The sequence below is a fragment of the Lissotriton vulgaris genome, chromosome 10, assembly GCF_964263255.1.
Source record: "Lissotriton vulgaris chromosome 10, aLisVul1.2, whole genome shotgun sequence".
Lineage (NCBI taxonomy): Eukaryota > Metazoa > Chordata > Amphibia > Caudata > Salamandridae > Lissotriton > Lissotriton vulgaris.
Window position 1 is genome coordinate 752,714,424 of NC_141698.1, and position 15,388 is coordinate 752,729,811.

The 15,388-nt window shown below is 42.3% G+C and overlaps 1 protein-coding gene across 1 annotated transcript in view; it reads right to left on the reverse strand.

Moving 5' to 3' along the window:
• Positions 1-2,138: 2,138 nt before the first annotated feature.
• Positions 2,139-15,388, reverse strand: part of MYO3A (myosin IIIA) — a 1,386,887-nt gene continuing 1,373,637 nt past the window's right edge. Inside the window, exon 39 of the mRNA XM_086939966.1 lies at positions 2,139-2,354. Coding sequence (XP_086796092.1) covers positions 2,264-2,354 — 91 coding nt within the window. The 3' untranslated portion in view covers positions 2,139-2,263. The remainder of the gene's footprint in view (positions 2,355-15,388) is intronic.

Consider the following 15,388-nt stretch of genomic DNA (forward strand, 5'->3'; position numbering starts at 1 on the left):
ATCATCTCCTTGTGTTTGTTTTGTTTGCCCTAAGTTGGCAGGGTATGCCCAGATGTGGGTCCCTTGCTCCCTTTGCCACTGGAGTCAAGCTATCCTGGCTGATGAGGGCTGTTAGCCCAAAACAGGTCCTAGGATGCTTTTTTCCGGTCCAGGGAAGACACAGGTTGGCAGTTCTGGCAGGACTGTTCCCATGAGGCACAGGTTCAAGACTGATTTGCATATAGCTGTTTCTGTACTTGGGTGGCAAGGTGAGCTAAGGAAGTGATGGATTCAATCCAGATCTGTGACTGGGGGTGAGTGTCTGAAAAGTTTCAGTGCTCCGTCCATCATCTCCTTGTCTTTTCTCTGTTTATGAATTAGGCAGATATATGTCACTCTTTCTTTTACAGGCATCTAATGGAGTAATTTCAGGGCAGATGTGAGGTGGTCATTCAGTGCAAATATTACTTTTTGCACTTGTCAGGATAATCAAATATTAATGTAAAATTGTCGCAGCACAGGAGCGATCTATACGGTTGGTAAATGACTGTGCAAAATTCTACCAGCCTGTTACAATCAAGCAGTATGGCCTTAGGTTGTTTAAACAGTGAGGTGTTTTGTGGTGGTCCCTACCTTCAATGTGACTTCATGCTACTTGAAAAGCAATGCATATAAGGATGGCTATGTCCCACAGGCAAATGTTACAGGGTATTTCCTGGAAGGAGAGTCACTGATAAGGCAGTGAAAACTCTTGCAACTAAACAAACTTGCCATAAAATCAGTTGTGTGTGATACCCCAAGTGTAAGGTATGGACTGATAGTTCAAGTAACTGAAGCATCTGGGGTCACATTGGCCAGAGCCTGGAGGCTGAATTTCTTCCTCAAACAGCCAGGCGAGGAAGGATAAGGCAGTCAGTTCTACTATGGTTGATACAGAACAGCACACTTCAAATCATTTCTTACAACAGGTTCCAAAACACTAGCCAGGGCCAATGTAATTATGCGTCATGGAAGGGATAAATTCTGTTGCAGGGTTGACAAATGCAGAAAAAAAAGTCAAAATATGCTGCGTAACGTGGCACATTTTGTGATAGCATTACTTCATTATTTTTGCGTTTTTACACTGGCTAACACTGCCTGGGGATTGGTTGCACCTCATTAGTACCAGTTTAACACCCAAATATAGCAATAAGCAACAGAAACTAGACCAGTCAACCTTGCAAAGGGCGTTCCACTGCGCAGCAACATGTGTTGCTGCTTTTTTAGTAACTTTTAAACCGTTGTGCTAGAAACAACATTTTTCTAGTTAACATCTGCAGATTGTGCAACGAATGATGGATTATGCGGTAAATGCAGTAAATCTATAATCATGCAAAGGCCGCCGTAGCGGCAGCACACTTGCTTTTCAAATAAATAAATAAATAAATAAATAAATAAATAATTCCAGTGGCACTGATACTAACGCTTCAATTCCAATTTCCTTGTCACCAAGATTCGGGTATCTAAGTCTTTTATGAATGTATAAAAAGTAAATCTGAAGCCAAGCAAGTTATTAAATGATGCATGTATTGTAGTTTGTATATTATGCTGTAATAGTCAAGAGAACTGCATCCTTCCAGTGGCAGCAAATATGTAAAGCTTTGTCTTAAATAGATTCTTCTTTTACTTTATTGAATGGGCTTCACAGAGAAATTAATAAAACATTAAAAAGTTCATAATTTAAGTTGTAAAAAAAATTATAAACTGAAATCTTTATTTGTATAGCTGAATTTTCTGATTTGCGAAAAATATGTAAAATGAAATAATTCCCAGCGTTTCCAACAGAATCACATCAAGGAACCGAAGAGCAGTTTCATGTCTCTCACAGCAGATCTGCAAGTAGGGGTTAGACCAGAAAAGAAGGGCACAGAAGAGGGACTGTCAGGGGATTAATGAGCAAGAACCCAAGATCTGTCAGGCACTCTTCCTTAATTAACTTATTTATAATCGACATCTCTCGTGGGACAGGAAATTGGGCTTGTTTCATCTGACATCTACAGTACAGTGACAGATCAGATAACCAATAGAGTAAGCACATGGTGCTACTTTGGGCCCTAGTGTATACAACACATAACTCACCAAACAGAACATGCAACATTTTAAAGCAAACACATGTTAAAATCATGAATGTAAAAAAAGTTGGTTTTAAACACTATATTCACACTCTCACATAAGTTGCTGTGTGCAAAAATAAATAAATAAAAAAGGGCTATTTCAGATAGCTTTCCAAAGGAAAAGGTAAAATTCAAATAAGGCGCCGACGTTGTGATGTTTTCCGAAGCAGTTTACGGTAATCGTAGGGGTTATTATCAACTTCATTGTCTCCAGTGAATGACCTGCAAATAAAACAAAGCAATCCATTAATCATTCAGTGCACTTTATGGACTTCTGTTGATTTTACCTTAAAGTAAACCAGGATAATTGTCCGTACTGTCCTCCACTTCCTTATATTAACCTCACAATCATTAATTAGATCATTCACAAACCCGGAAGCACGTTGATTAAGCACTTCTCAGAAATCACAGCAACAGCCACAACTTTATGTCAACATCAGAAGGCTACAATATATAGGGGCTCTATCGGGCATTAAAGGCCCGCTCCAGCGTTAAAGGTCCAAGCCGAAGGCGAGGGTCATTAATTAAGGGAGAGGGCCTTTAATAGCCGATAGAGTCGCTACGGAGGGCTCTTAGGCAATTAGAACAGCTAATTTGCCAAACAAAGGCCTCACGGAGCCTGAGGGGATTGAAATCCCATCAGGCTCCGTAAGGCCTTTTGTTCACAGCAAAAGCCGTGAACAAAGATTGGAATGTTGGAGCTCCATGCTTCTACTGGCCACTAGAAGCCCGGAGCACTGCATTGTTTTCAATAGAGCTTCCAACATTCGAATGTTCTAATTTCTGGTAATGCTTCTTTACTGAACTTAGCTGGTAAGCAAACACATATTTACTATTGGTTAAGAAAAACCTATAAGCCAAAAACAATGGGTGATGGTGCCATGTTGTCTTTACTCTCGACCAATATTCCTTCTAAAAGAGAATTTAGTGATGATTAACTCTCTCCTTTTACTACTCACCATGACACATACTAATTACCACAAAAAGCTCTGTGATAACTGTATTTGTGTTTCACTGCAAGCTGTTAACAGTGACATTTTCTTGTGTGTAACACATAGTTGCATTTGGGCTTAAAGGGTGTATGCAAAATGCTATTGCTTTTCTAGTCACATGAAGCCAAAAAATGTTTTTCATGAATAACAAGCATTGCCAATTCCAATAAGTCTGACTTATGAATGAAAGTGCCTATTGTGTTATCGAATGGGTTTGACATTTGATAAGTCTGCATACATGCACTCTGCCACTTATCTTTGCAATCATAAATCCATTCATCTATCTTCTGACTCATTCTTGCATTCAACCTCTAAAACAACTACATACAATGCAAAAAAACTCAATAGAATATGTATGATAAATTAAAAAAGAATACACAAATGTTGGAAAGTGGGTTATAGGGAGTGGTAGGTAGGCACGTAACACCAGAAACAATACCACTAATACAGTATTGGGTCCTAAATAGGGTCTCTGTATATTACTCCCTTGGTCAACCCTTGATAGCTAAGACTGAGGAATAAGGCTTAACTTAGGAGACAAGCATGTAAAGCATTTAAAAGCACCAATACAGTGAATAAGTAAGACACGACAAAAATACCACACCAATTTATAAATATAGGAATTATTTTTATCTTTATAATGACAGCAAAACCATTAAAATCCGGTGTAGGGAACCGGAGATATTAATTTCTAAAGAATAAACACTTTCAATTGCTTAGAAGCCAATTGAGCCATTTCTGGACATCTGGTTGCTCTTGAATGGGACAAAGTCAATGTTTGAAGCTGACTTCGATTCCGCCCTGCTCGGATACCCCACACGGTAGTCCTAAGTCAAAATGTTACTATTGGACTTTTTTTGCTAGGGGCCCTCGCTGCTCTCCACCAGTCCGGATTTGGTGAGGGTTCTCCTGCTTGACTTTCAGGAAGCTCCCGCTCAAACTCTGGAAGTTGAACTTCCAGAGCTCTTCAGCAGGATGAACCTGAAATCCGGGCTGGGTCGGGGTGGCTTGGCTCTCGTGGTCAGGTTGGTCACCTCCTGGAGCTTTTTCCAAAAAGTTTCCCAAAGGTCCTTCCAGAAAGTCTCCTGGTGAGTTCCAAGTGTCCAAAACACAAATCCAAGGATCTGGAATCTCCTAGATGATCCTTGGCAGGCCTGGACCTTGCTTCCAACAATGCACTTCGTCAACCCCTTAAAACTCCACTGGACCCACTCCAAGAGGGGGAAGCTGGCTGGAGAAGGGTCAGTTAGGCTCCGTTAACCTGTAGCTGCAGGGAGTCCACTGCCTATTCATTCTTGTAGCAAGGCAAAGTCCTCAGAACTGCAGTTCCGGATAGTGCAGCAGGCGCAGTCGTCACCAGGCAATCAGGATTCCAGCAGGACAATCCTCCTTTTTCTTGTAGTCTCATGCAGCAGAACTGAGAGGCTCTGCACCTTTCACCCTTTATCCAGTGTTCTCTGGCGACAAGCAGGGCAGCACATCTGTCCAATGAGGTGTAGGGCAACACCCTAAAGCATGACAGCTTCCTCCAAAGTGTGGCATAGTCTTGTCCCTAAAAGCACTATTCTCTCAAAATCCATCATGTCTGAAATTTCAGCAGAGCAGCAAGAGCTAATGAAACCAAATTCAGAGTATGGCTTATTTCTATAAACTCCCTCCACTCACATCCGTGAATTCCTTCCTCAAGCCTCCCATCTGGCAGTGTGAGGGTGACCTGTTCTTCCATTGAAGCTGATGCATTATGGCCCAACCCCCTGATCTGGCATTCCTGTTCAACATAGAGATCTCTTCATCAGATAGCCTCTGCCTGGCCAGGCCACTTATCACCTAATCAAGGCAGCCAGGCTAATCCCCTCAGGGCAGATCTATCTGGGAAGAGTGCTAGAGGCTGGAATTTGGCTTATATAAAAGAAAGTATTATAACTTCTTCTCTGTACAAGTTATGATAAATTCAATAAGGCAAAGTTGGTTGATTTATCAATACCATTCTGTTCAGTCTTTGAATGCAATGTGTCCATATTATATTGCCATGTTAGCCTAGCGGCCAACTATCGTCAAGGGAAAAAAATGAAATGTGCAATTTCTTCCTCGACAGAGTTTATAAAACCTTGTTTATAATGCCCCTGCTCACAATTACAACACCTCCCACCCCTGGAACACCTAGGAGAGACTTTGGGGGTTCCTCAAATGCAACAACAATTTTGGTTATTATTTCACATAGCCCACAGCAACAAACTCGAACTTATAGTGTATTTCCTACACTGGGGAAAAATAAAACGGACAGCTTTCATTTACCAGGGTTTATAAAACCTCTTTAATAGGGACCCTACTTATAGTTACATGACCCCCGCCCCCTTCACTCCTGGAACACCTAGGGAAGAACTTGGGGGTACCCACAATGTAAGTATAAGGTAGACTACCACTTTTAAAGTGCCCATATCATCAAAGTGGAGTTTGAAGTGAATTTTACTTTTAAAAGCAGTTCTGTAACACTGGTCTGCTTTTAAAATGACCCCAGGCTCTCAGCAGTGCACACATGCAAGTCCAACAAAGGCTGCTGGCCTCTAAACTGCTATGCCCTATAATAGACTAGGGAATTATAGGCAGTGTTTATCCCCTGGCCCTATTACCTACTAGAGACGTATAGGGTAAGGTATGTCAATTATAAGCATACCTACATGTATGTGTTTGCATTTAGCATAGCACTGGCCCTGGGCCTAAAGAGCAGAGGCCAGGACACATGACAGCTACCACTAGCTCCATACAGCACCAAAAATGGGGATGAACAGGCCAAAAGGGTGACTTTCTAACAACACAGAAAATATAAAACATTCTAAACACAGTTTGCAATAATAAAACTTAACATTGCAGAGAGTGTTCATCTTGCAGAGGTATGGTAAATTATCTATTGCCGGCCATCTTGGAATGGTAAAACCATGATTCTCTATGAATAACAGCATTCCATAATGATCTCCTGGCTTAGAGTACATGGCCAAGTGGTATGTGGTCCACTGCAGATGAAGTGAGTGGCAATGAAGCAACCCGTTAGCACTGCCTGGGGTGCTGCAGTATCCTCTTATCAATTATTAAAATAAAAACTGGAGGCATACAGAAATGAAGGAAGAACTATAATTCGAGAAAATTAAAAGCTAAAGGGCTGTTTAACCAGCCCTGGCACTATGCCACACTAATTTTCAGGTGGACGCATACATGTAATCAGAAAATATCGTCATTCACAGGGAAAGAATACCATGAACTGATGTGGGCTGAAACAGTAGCCCAAGAAGTGTGGTGTCATTGATGGAAGCAGAGTGTAAAGTCTATTCAGAGAGACAAATGGCAGAGATGAGCGTGTGTGTGTGTGTGTGTGTGTGTATATATATATATATATATTTACTGAAAAAACAAAGGTTAAAGAGACTTTATAGTTAGGCACGATAAGATCTTTCTGTGCATTAAAAAAATAAAAACCTTAGAAATTCACTGGAAAAAAAACAAAGGTTAAAGTAGTGATATAGTTAGATGAAATGTTCAGCGACAACTTAATGTTTTAAAATCAGAAAACTCAGAACTAGATATAGTTAATATTATGTCAAGGAATTATAACTCAATGTCATAGAAGATGTCATAAGAGATGTAATATGTGGGGTAATCAGCAGTGCATGGTGAGAGTGTGAGCTATAGTTACCTTCGGACATGAGTTATAGTAGATCCTCCCCAAAATCATAGCAAAATTAAAAAACAAAAAAATACATTTACATTTTTACAACACCACCGGATGAAGAGAATCAGGGTATCCCTACCCTGGCCTCTGTCTTTTTCTTGCGCTTTTGTAGGACACGAGTGACGAGGTGGCAGCCAATAAGATCTCAACTGGAGAGCTGTCGGGCCGATGGATTCTTCACAGCCTGATGTATATTAATTTATTTGATCCTTAATTTCACCAAACTACTGAACGGACTCACATCAAAACAAAACAAAAAAAACACTCTTTCTGGACCAAGGCCTAGCTATCTGCTACATTTGGTGTAAATGTTTCAGCTGTTTTGGCTGTAAGTTCCCCCCACCCTTTTTCTCAGCCCCGCTTGACAGATCACCCTGAAACTTTCTAAGAGCAAACTAGTCAACAAGTAACACTATTTTGAAAAGTGTTCTGGAGATTCGTCAAACAGCGCCAAATTTATTAGCAACACAAAAAAGGCAATTCACATAGAAACACCATCCTAACTAACCTATCTAGCGGTGCCCACCACTGGGTAATGGATGCATGTATTATTTAATGATTTTCTACATTGCAAGATCATGGCAGATAGCTAAGAAGACATTCTAGTAAGAATTACATCAATGCAAATGTCTTCCCCTATGGTATGTCAGAGGCAGTAACAAACATCAAAATCCTTCCCTGCAAAGATTCTCTTTGATATTTCATGTTATAAGATACTTCTCTGTAGGCTTTAATACATAGAAATACCAATCCATCCTTAAATCATATTGACTTTAGCATATGCTTTTCACAATCAATATGTCAGGCCTACTGCATTTATTTTACTTTTGTTATTAAACAGATCAGATCTTTGGCATCAAACTGTTTTTTCCTGTTGAACACATCAAGCCTGTAGCTCTTATCTTTGGCTTTTCACCATAAGCAACTAAGGCCTCCTATACTAAGTGTAATCATCTCACAGGGTAACCCCCAGGTATACAGTTATTTAAATACATAGTACACAAAATGACAGATGGCAAAGCAAAATACCAATCCTCCTACGAGGGCCTTATCTTCTATATCCATGGAGGGGATACTCCTCACCAAATCCTTTGCGTATATGCTAATCTGTGAGATTCCATGCAGCAAAATACTTATCTGTAGGCTTTAATACACAGAAATACCAATCTAAACTTAAATGCTAATTGACTTTAAGAATGCTTTTCACAATCTATATGTCAAGCTTGCTGCCTTTATTGTAGCTTTCATTATACACAGTCAGACCTATAACTTTTATAACTGTCTTGCCACCGTAACAAACTCAGACCAACTGTGTTGCTTATAAACCTTCCCACAAGGCAACCATCAGGTGTACCATAATAAAATTGCAAATATATACAAAATGCAAATATCAAAACAATATAAAATCCTCACTAATAGTGCCTAATCTGAATTGCCATAGGGAAAATCGTCTAGCCCCATGGTTTGTTTTGGTGGATTATCAACATCAAAAAACACTTACCCACTAAGTAGTCTGCGAGATTCCATGTAACCAAACACCTGCCTACAGGCTTTAGAACAGTTTAATGACAATCCACCCTTAAAAGCCTATTGCATTTAACACATGCTTTTCGCAATCAGTAATGTCTACTTGCTTTGTTATATCTTTTAATAATGAACAGACCACAACTAAGGAATCTTTTGCCAGTGAACCGATATGGCCCCTCTAGCTTTTGCCAGTAGCTTGACACCAGGGTCGGATTGGGATCACAATTCGGCCCGGGCACTCCCAAAAAAAGTGGCCCACTTTCCCGAATCATCCCTTTCATGGATCACCATCTGGTTAGTCTCCTTAGGCTAATTTCTTTTAGAACTGTTTGGTAAATTAAATATTTTAATGCTTCTAGAACCATTGAGATTGTCATAACTAGAAGCTCTGCATGCTGGCGAGGAGAAACAAAATAGCCTTGGGCCAAAACACTTGATCTGGCTAGGGTTGCCACCTGGACGGTACCAAATGGAAGGAAATCACCCATCTGACAGGTATGTACTTTAAGTAGTAAATGTAAGGCAAAGGCCCTTAAAAATGTGTTCTAAAGCTGGCTTAATACTCTGTGACTGTTTGTTATTATTTGTTTGTAGTTTTTTATAGTGTGAACTTGGCCTGTAGTCATTAAACCAATTTACATGATCACCAGTTACATTATACAAGATTATGCTAATACATTATACAAGATTAAACTAACTTTTAGGGTCGAGCCTGTGAGAGCTGATGTTTACAAAATGGGCATTGCTTACTAATTGTGCGTTTGATGGCACTCTTCTTTACAGGCTTCCTAATTTGCCAGACTAGGCCAAACATAATTTCTGGTCATTTCTTTGGAGTAGGAACAGAGGTACAGATTGATTCAAGTTAATCTATGCCCATCTGCTGCTCAAGACTGATTGAGATACTATTTCTCTCCCCCTCCAACTTCCCCTGCCTGCTGCTCCCGCCATATCTTTTGCACTTTTTTCTTGCTTTTCAAATTTTCAACATGGTACAAAGCAGAACGAGTTTCTTTTTTAAGTTTCAGTTGTGGCTCTGGGCTTGAAAATATACGAAAACTGTGTAATAGTGTTATTCTCAAACAGTGAAAAGAAGTCCACTGACAACTTTCTGTCATGTTTCCCCAGCGGTACAAGCGTTACAAGTGAGTACTGCTGGGGCACTCATATTTCTGGTGTAGCAATATCCCTGGATTGCCCAAGGCTGCAGAGAACAGAATCTGAAAATGTGCTAGGGGAAGCCCCGCCCCTATGTGCCCCAATGTCTTCTTTATAAATGCAAAGGGCTGATGTGTTATGTATTTGTTTTATACAGCTCCACTCCTTGACCTTGTCAGTGCCTCGATGTAGCCACAAATGTGCGTTGTGACTAAACAATGAGAAATCTGGATACACGTCAACACTCCCAGTTACCATTCTCTAATGTTATCTGTGCCTGCACGTTCTTGAAACCTGCAATCCTAAAAAAATAATATATTTTTAAAAAACCCTGTACCCCACTTTTCAAAAAGTGCAAATTGTATAGACCTTTCACAAGCTATTCTCACAGTCAGGAATACCCCTCCTTTGTTTGCATCAAATATCTTCTAAAAACACAGGGTAGCTCTTTCTGTGGCTGCCTAACACCCTTTCTGACAGCAGAGAAGTCTCTGATAATTAAAGTTAGGAAGCTAGTCTTACAGGAGCTTATGGTTTATAGGTTACGCTCTGTTCATGATATAATACTCTATTCAGCTTTACTCAGTTACCTATAATCAGGGGCCCATCTGCTTTTGCCACATGTGTGCCCTTGCTTTATGTTTCGCTGACATCTTCCTGTACTGCATTGTTCATTTACCTCTTGTAAATGTTCGTTTCTGCCACACACTGTTCCACTTGGTGCTTTCTGTACTTTTATAGACACACATTTTGAGCGGTGCCTTTTCCACTCTTTAACCCCCCCCCCTCCCCTCAACAAGGCCTAATAGACACTGGGGCTGAGGTGACAATATCTGGCTTCTAGTACGACCAGAGGCCCAAAAAAAACGGGCCACAAGTGCCCCTGGAGCCGCGGCCCATCGGCCAATGCCCGAGTGCCCGCCTTCCCAATCCGACCCTGCTTGACACTATACACAACGCAGTACTACTGCTTCTGCCGGGAGATTGGAACTTTGTAACTATGTACACTAACCTGCTGGTTAGTGGTTTCAAGAAAATGACTGACCTGAAGGCTCTATGCTTTGTATTCTAAAAGATATTGAAAGAAGCAAATTTTTGCAATACTGATGGCACAGGTTAATGGCATGGGACACTAGCCTGCAAGTGGTGACCTAACCGTATAAAGCCCTGTAGCACAATCCTGTGATGGGTACATCTGCAAATATCAATATAATTATAGCAAGCATATGCCTGGCTGCAGTGACTTGCCAACTTAGGGTAGGGAGTACGCTCAGGAAGGAGAAAGTGCCAGATTCTTGAAATTATGCTATATGGCTTTACATTCCTAGGAAGTTATGCACACCAGATACTAATGAATGATCCCTGATTACCACATCTGATTACTCCTCAGGGCAATTACTTGACAATTTATTAAAGTCCAAATAAGTGCTGAAAGATACCACCAGCAATCTCCTCGGTCATACCTTTTCCTACTCTCATAGTACTCATGGGTCATCAGGGGCAGAGAGCCAACAAAGGTGATGCTCAACAAAAGCATCACAGCATCTATTTTGCTGTCTGTACCTCAAAGCTGCTTACATTTGGGGCACACCAACATTCTGTTTGAATTACAGAGCTCACAATAACTAGACCAATGTCTATTGAACCCCCAAGGAGGAAGTGGTACACAGAAAGTGGAATGTGTGAACAGTGTCACTTGATTGAGCACCACTGGGCTGCACAGCCTTCTGGTTATTACAGAGACCTCATATAGATCACCACATTTTATTACAGGGGAATGTACATCTAACAAGACGGTTATCCATTCTTAAAAAACACAGGCACTGACCCAGCAGACCTACACAATCTCTGGCTTGTAACAAATCTCCTGTTATTAGTGAAAAATTAAAAAATTGCATTTCAACGCAACCCAAACTATACAATGTTTATCACAACTTTTTATTAAGTTCACAATGGAGGAAGCATCACTCCACTAGAAATCAGTCCAAAGCCTGCGACATGGCAGAGCAGTGCAGCTGTGTACCTCCTTCCCACGCGACCACACTGCTCTGTCCTTCTACATTCAGAAGCCATATCACAGGCTTTTCAGCTGTGCCGCTGCGTGTCCCCTAGCAATGTGGCCACGCTGCTCTGCCTGTTTGCATTCAGAAGCCAAATCACATGCGTTGAGTATAGTTCATCATTTTGGACAGACTACAAGGGGGGAGGTGCGTCACTCCTCGTGAACTTCCTATGCTGCTATGATTTTGGTGTTTCTTTGTCTAGTTTGAGAAAGGTTCATTCCTGCCTTGAAATGTCACTGATAAGATGTAAGTTTTTTCTTACTTTTTATTAGGAATTAACATGGCAATAAGGATCCTTGTTCCCATGTGCTGCCGTTTGTTTTTCTCCCTGGGACGAGGACACGCTCAGATATTGCCCTCTCTCTCTGTTTCATCCACACTCACGCATTTAAGACATGTTCAAGACAAACTCAATGGCCTCCCACCCCCACTCACCAGCCATCATCAGAAGTCAACATCCTAGTAAATGAGTAAGACAGCAGAGCTTTGTACGATACTGCCACACCTGTAGTGGCCAAAAACGATACAGAAAAGGGGGTGGTGATGAACAGAGTGTCTGAATTAAGCAGACCACTCTTACCCAGTCAAGAGATCAGGACTTAATCCATCACCGTTATTTAGCTCACTGCATCACCGCAGTTCAGAACCTGGCTATATGCAAATTAGTCTGACCCCGTGCCTCATGGGAACAGGGCAGACCAAACTACCAAGCCAATTCTTCACTAGAAAGGAGACAAGCTTCCGGGGACCGGTTTCTGGCATTTCAGCCTTCGTCGGCCCGGCTTGCTTGAATCCTGGTGGTGCAGTGAGCTAGGGACTCATGTCTGAGTATACCCTGCCACACCTGTAGTGGCCAAAAACGATACAGAAAAGGGGGTGGTGATGAACAGAGTGTCTGAATTAAGCAGACCACTCTTACCCAGTCAAGAGATCAGGGCTTAATCCATCACCGTTATTTAGCTCACTGCATCACCGCAGTTCAGAACCTGGCTATATGCAAATTAGTCTGACCCCGTGCCTCATGGGAACAGGGCAGACCAAACTACCAAGCCAATTCTTCACTAGAAAGGAGACAAGCTTCCGGGGACCGGTTTCTGGCATTTCAGCCTTCGTCGGCCCGGCTTGCTTGAATCCTGGTGGTGCAGTGAGCATGGGACTCATGTCTGAGTATACCCTGCCACACCTGTAGTGGCCAAAAACGATACAGAAAAGGGGGTGGTGATGAACAGAGTGTCTGAATTAAGCAGACCACTCTTACTGAGTCAAGAGATCAGGGCTTAATCCATCACCGTTATTTAGCTCACTGCATCACCGCTGTTCAGAACTTGGCTATATGCAAATTAGTCTGACCCCGTGCCTCATGGGAACAGGGCAGACCAAACTACCAAGCCAATTCTTCACTAGAAAGGAGACAAGCTTCCGGGGACCAGTTTCTGGCATCTCAGCCTTCGTCGGCCCGGCTTGCTTGAATCCTGGTGGTGCAGTGAGCAAGGGACTCATGTCTGAGTATACCCTGCCACACCTGTAGTGGCCAAAAACGATACAGAAAAGGGGGTGGTGATGAACAGAGTGTCTGAATTAGGCAGACCACTCTTACCCAGTCAAGAGATCAGGGCTTAATCCATCACCGTTATTTAGCTCACTGCATCACCGCAGTTCTTTGTAGACCTGAATGTGCCATCAGAAACATGGCATTCAAGCCAAGCACTTTGCACCATGCCAGATCCACTATTGCTCAGAGAACAAGAGATCCACATAAAGGCAAGAAAACAGATGAAAAAGTATCAAGGTCTTTGATGGCCACATTGAAATCAAGGCACTTCGTTCAGTTTGCAGATTTCACATTAAGTCCTTGAAAGGCTCTTTCTCAATACAAGTAGAGACGACAAGGTAGGACTGCTTAAGCTGATAACTTTTTCACTAAGCATTAACATTTTTGCAATGAATTATGGTTAAAACTGGAGTATTCAATATAGTTTCAACAGAATCATACAAGAGATCCAAACAAACATTTTGAGAACTGCATTAAGTTAAACACTTGTGTATAAAGAGGTTTTTATGTTACTTTATGTGTTAAAAGCTAAATACAAAAAAGTCTCTTTCTCAAAAACTACCATTAAGCAAAAAACTAACATAATCAAACCTCTCTTTAAGGCTGCGAACCACTGCAATAAAATATTCTTAGATAGTACAGTAGCACAATCAGTCAGAGTGCATTATCATCAATCATTTCTTCTCCAAGAAGATAAGAAAAACCATGTCAATCATCAATAGTAATGCCAACATCACCTTCACTCAGCATCCCACACTGCTCTATCTTCATTTGGAAAGCATTAAAAATCCTCAGTGGATTTAAAGTTACCTCCCACGAAAACAATATTATACCATCATTTATCTGAAATCTTTTCATGGAGATGCTATAACATCCTTTCTCTACATTGTCAATGTCACTCACAGCCAAGGCACTTTCCTGGATGACCTCAAACCGGACAGATCCTGCCCCTGCTCAAAAAGGTTACATTAGATGCAAATGATATTGCCAACCACTGACTCATTGTGTATACAGGCCCTTTTTAGGTCTTGCGCCTAGCGTTGCAGTGCGCAGCACCGCTCAAGCAGCGCAAGACCTCTTGTATGGGGTTTTGAAAGCTGACCACACGCTTGTGCGTGTGATCAGGCTTTCGCTGGCTGGCATGGACTTTCTCGTGTTTTTGCGCGTGTTTTTTTTTTTTTAAGGCACGTGATTGGGTAAAGGCGGGTGCATGTCCCGCCTTTGCCACGCCCATTCCCGTCCGTGTCTAGCACGCGCAGCAGCGTGCGTTCGCTGCGCTTCTGCGCTCCCTCCCTCCACTTCTCTGTGGTGCGTGCGCACCACTAGTTTCCATTCCCGGCCCTGCTCCTCTGTGGTGCGCACGCACCACTGGTTCTGACGTGCTTCAGCACCTGGGTGAGAAGGTGCCCACAGTAAGGGACATGAGATGTGGTCTCTGCTTCAGGGAGGGACTTGTATGTAGAGGGGTGGAGTCCACATCGGCTCGCTGGCGCTGCAGGTGTTGGGGGGGGGCCTACGCGATCAGGGGTGGTGTCTGGACTGATGGGTGTGCTGTACGTCACAGCTGTTCCGCTTACGGGAGTGAAAATGCTTCTGTGTGTGCTTTGGATCTGTGAGTGGCTCTCGGGCTCAGCCAGTGACAGGAGGCGGCAGCAAGAGCAGAAGCCCGGTAGAGCCTGTGAGCCGCAATCTCGCACAGATGGCGACATGTTCAGAGCGAGAGAAGGCCCTGAAGCTAAACAAGCAGCACCAAGCTATCCTGTCACGCATGCTGCGGGAGGAGGACAACAAATATTGTGCAGATTGCGAGGCCAAAGGTGAGATCCAAGGTGGGGTTAAATAGCCATAGCCAATTGTGTAGGAGAAGGCATGAAATGGGCAGAGAGCAGTGGGGGAAGAGTGTCTTAAGCATTATGAGCAACGGGGTAAGCGCATTATCACATCACCAGAACAGAGGAACATCATTAGATAAGGTTGAAAGCAGCACAGGTAGATTGGCCGTACTAGTGGATAGAGTGACAGACCAAGTGTTTTAGAAAACATTCAGAATTCTGTTAGGGCAACAAAAAAAAAGAAACTTTAAAAAGCTGACAGCGACAATAGTGCTTAACCAGCAGAAAAAAAAATGGCAGTGGCACCTTCGGAGAAGCAAGGGGTCTGACAGTAGCACCACTGGGGATTCGCTGACAGCCGTCCACACTTTGCCAACTGTTTTTCCAGTGTCGGTGATTCACTGCTAA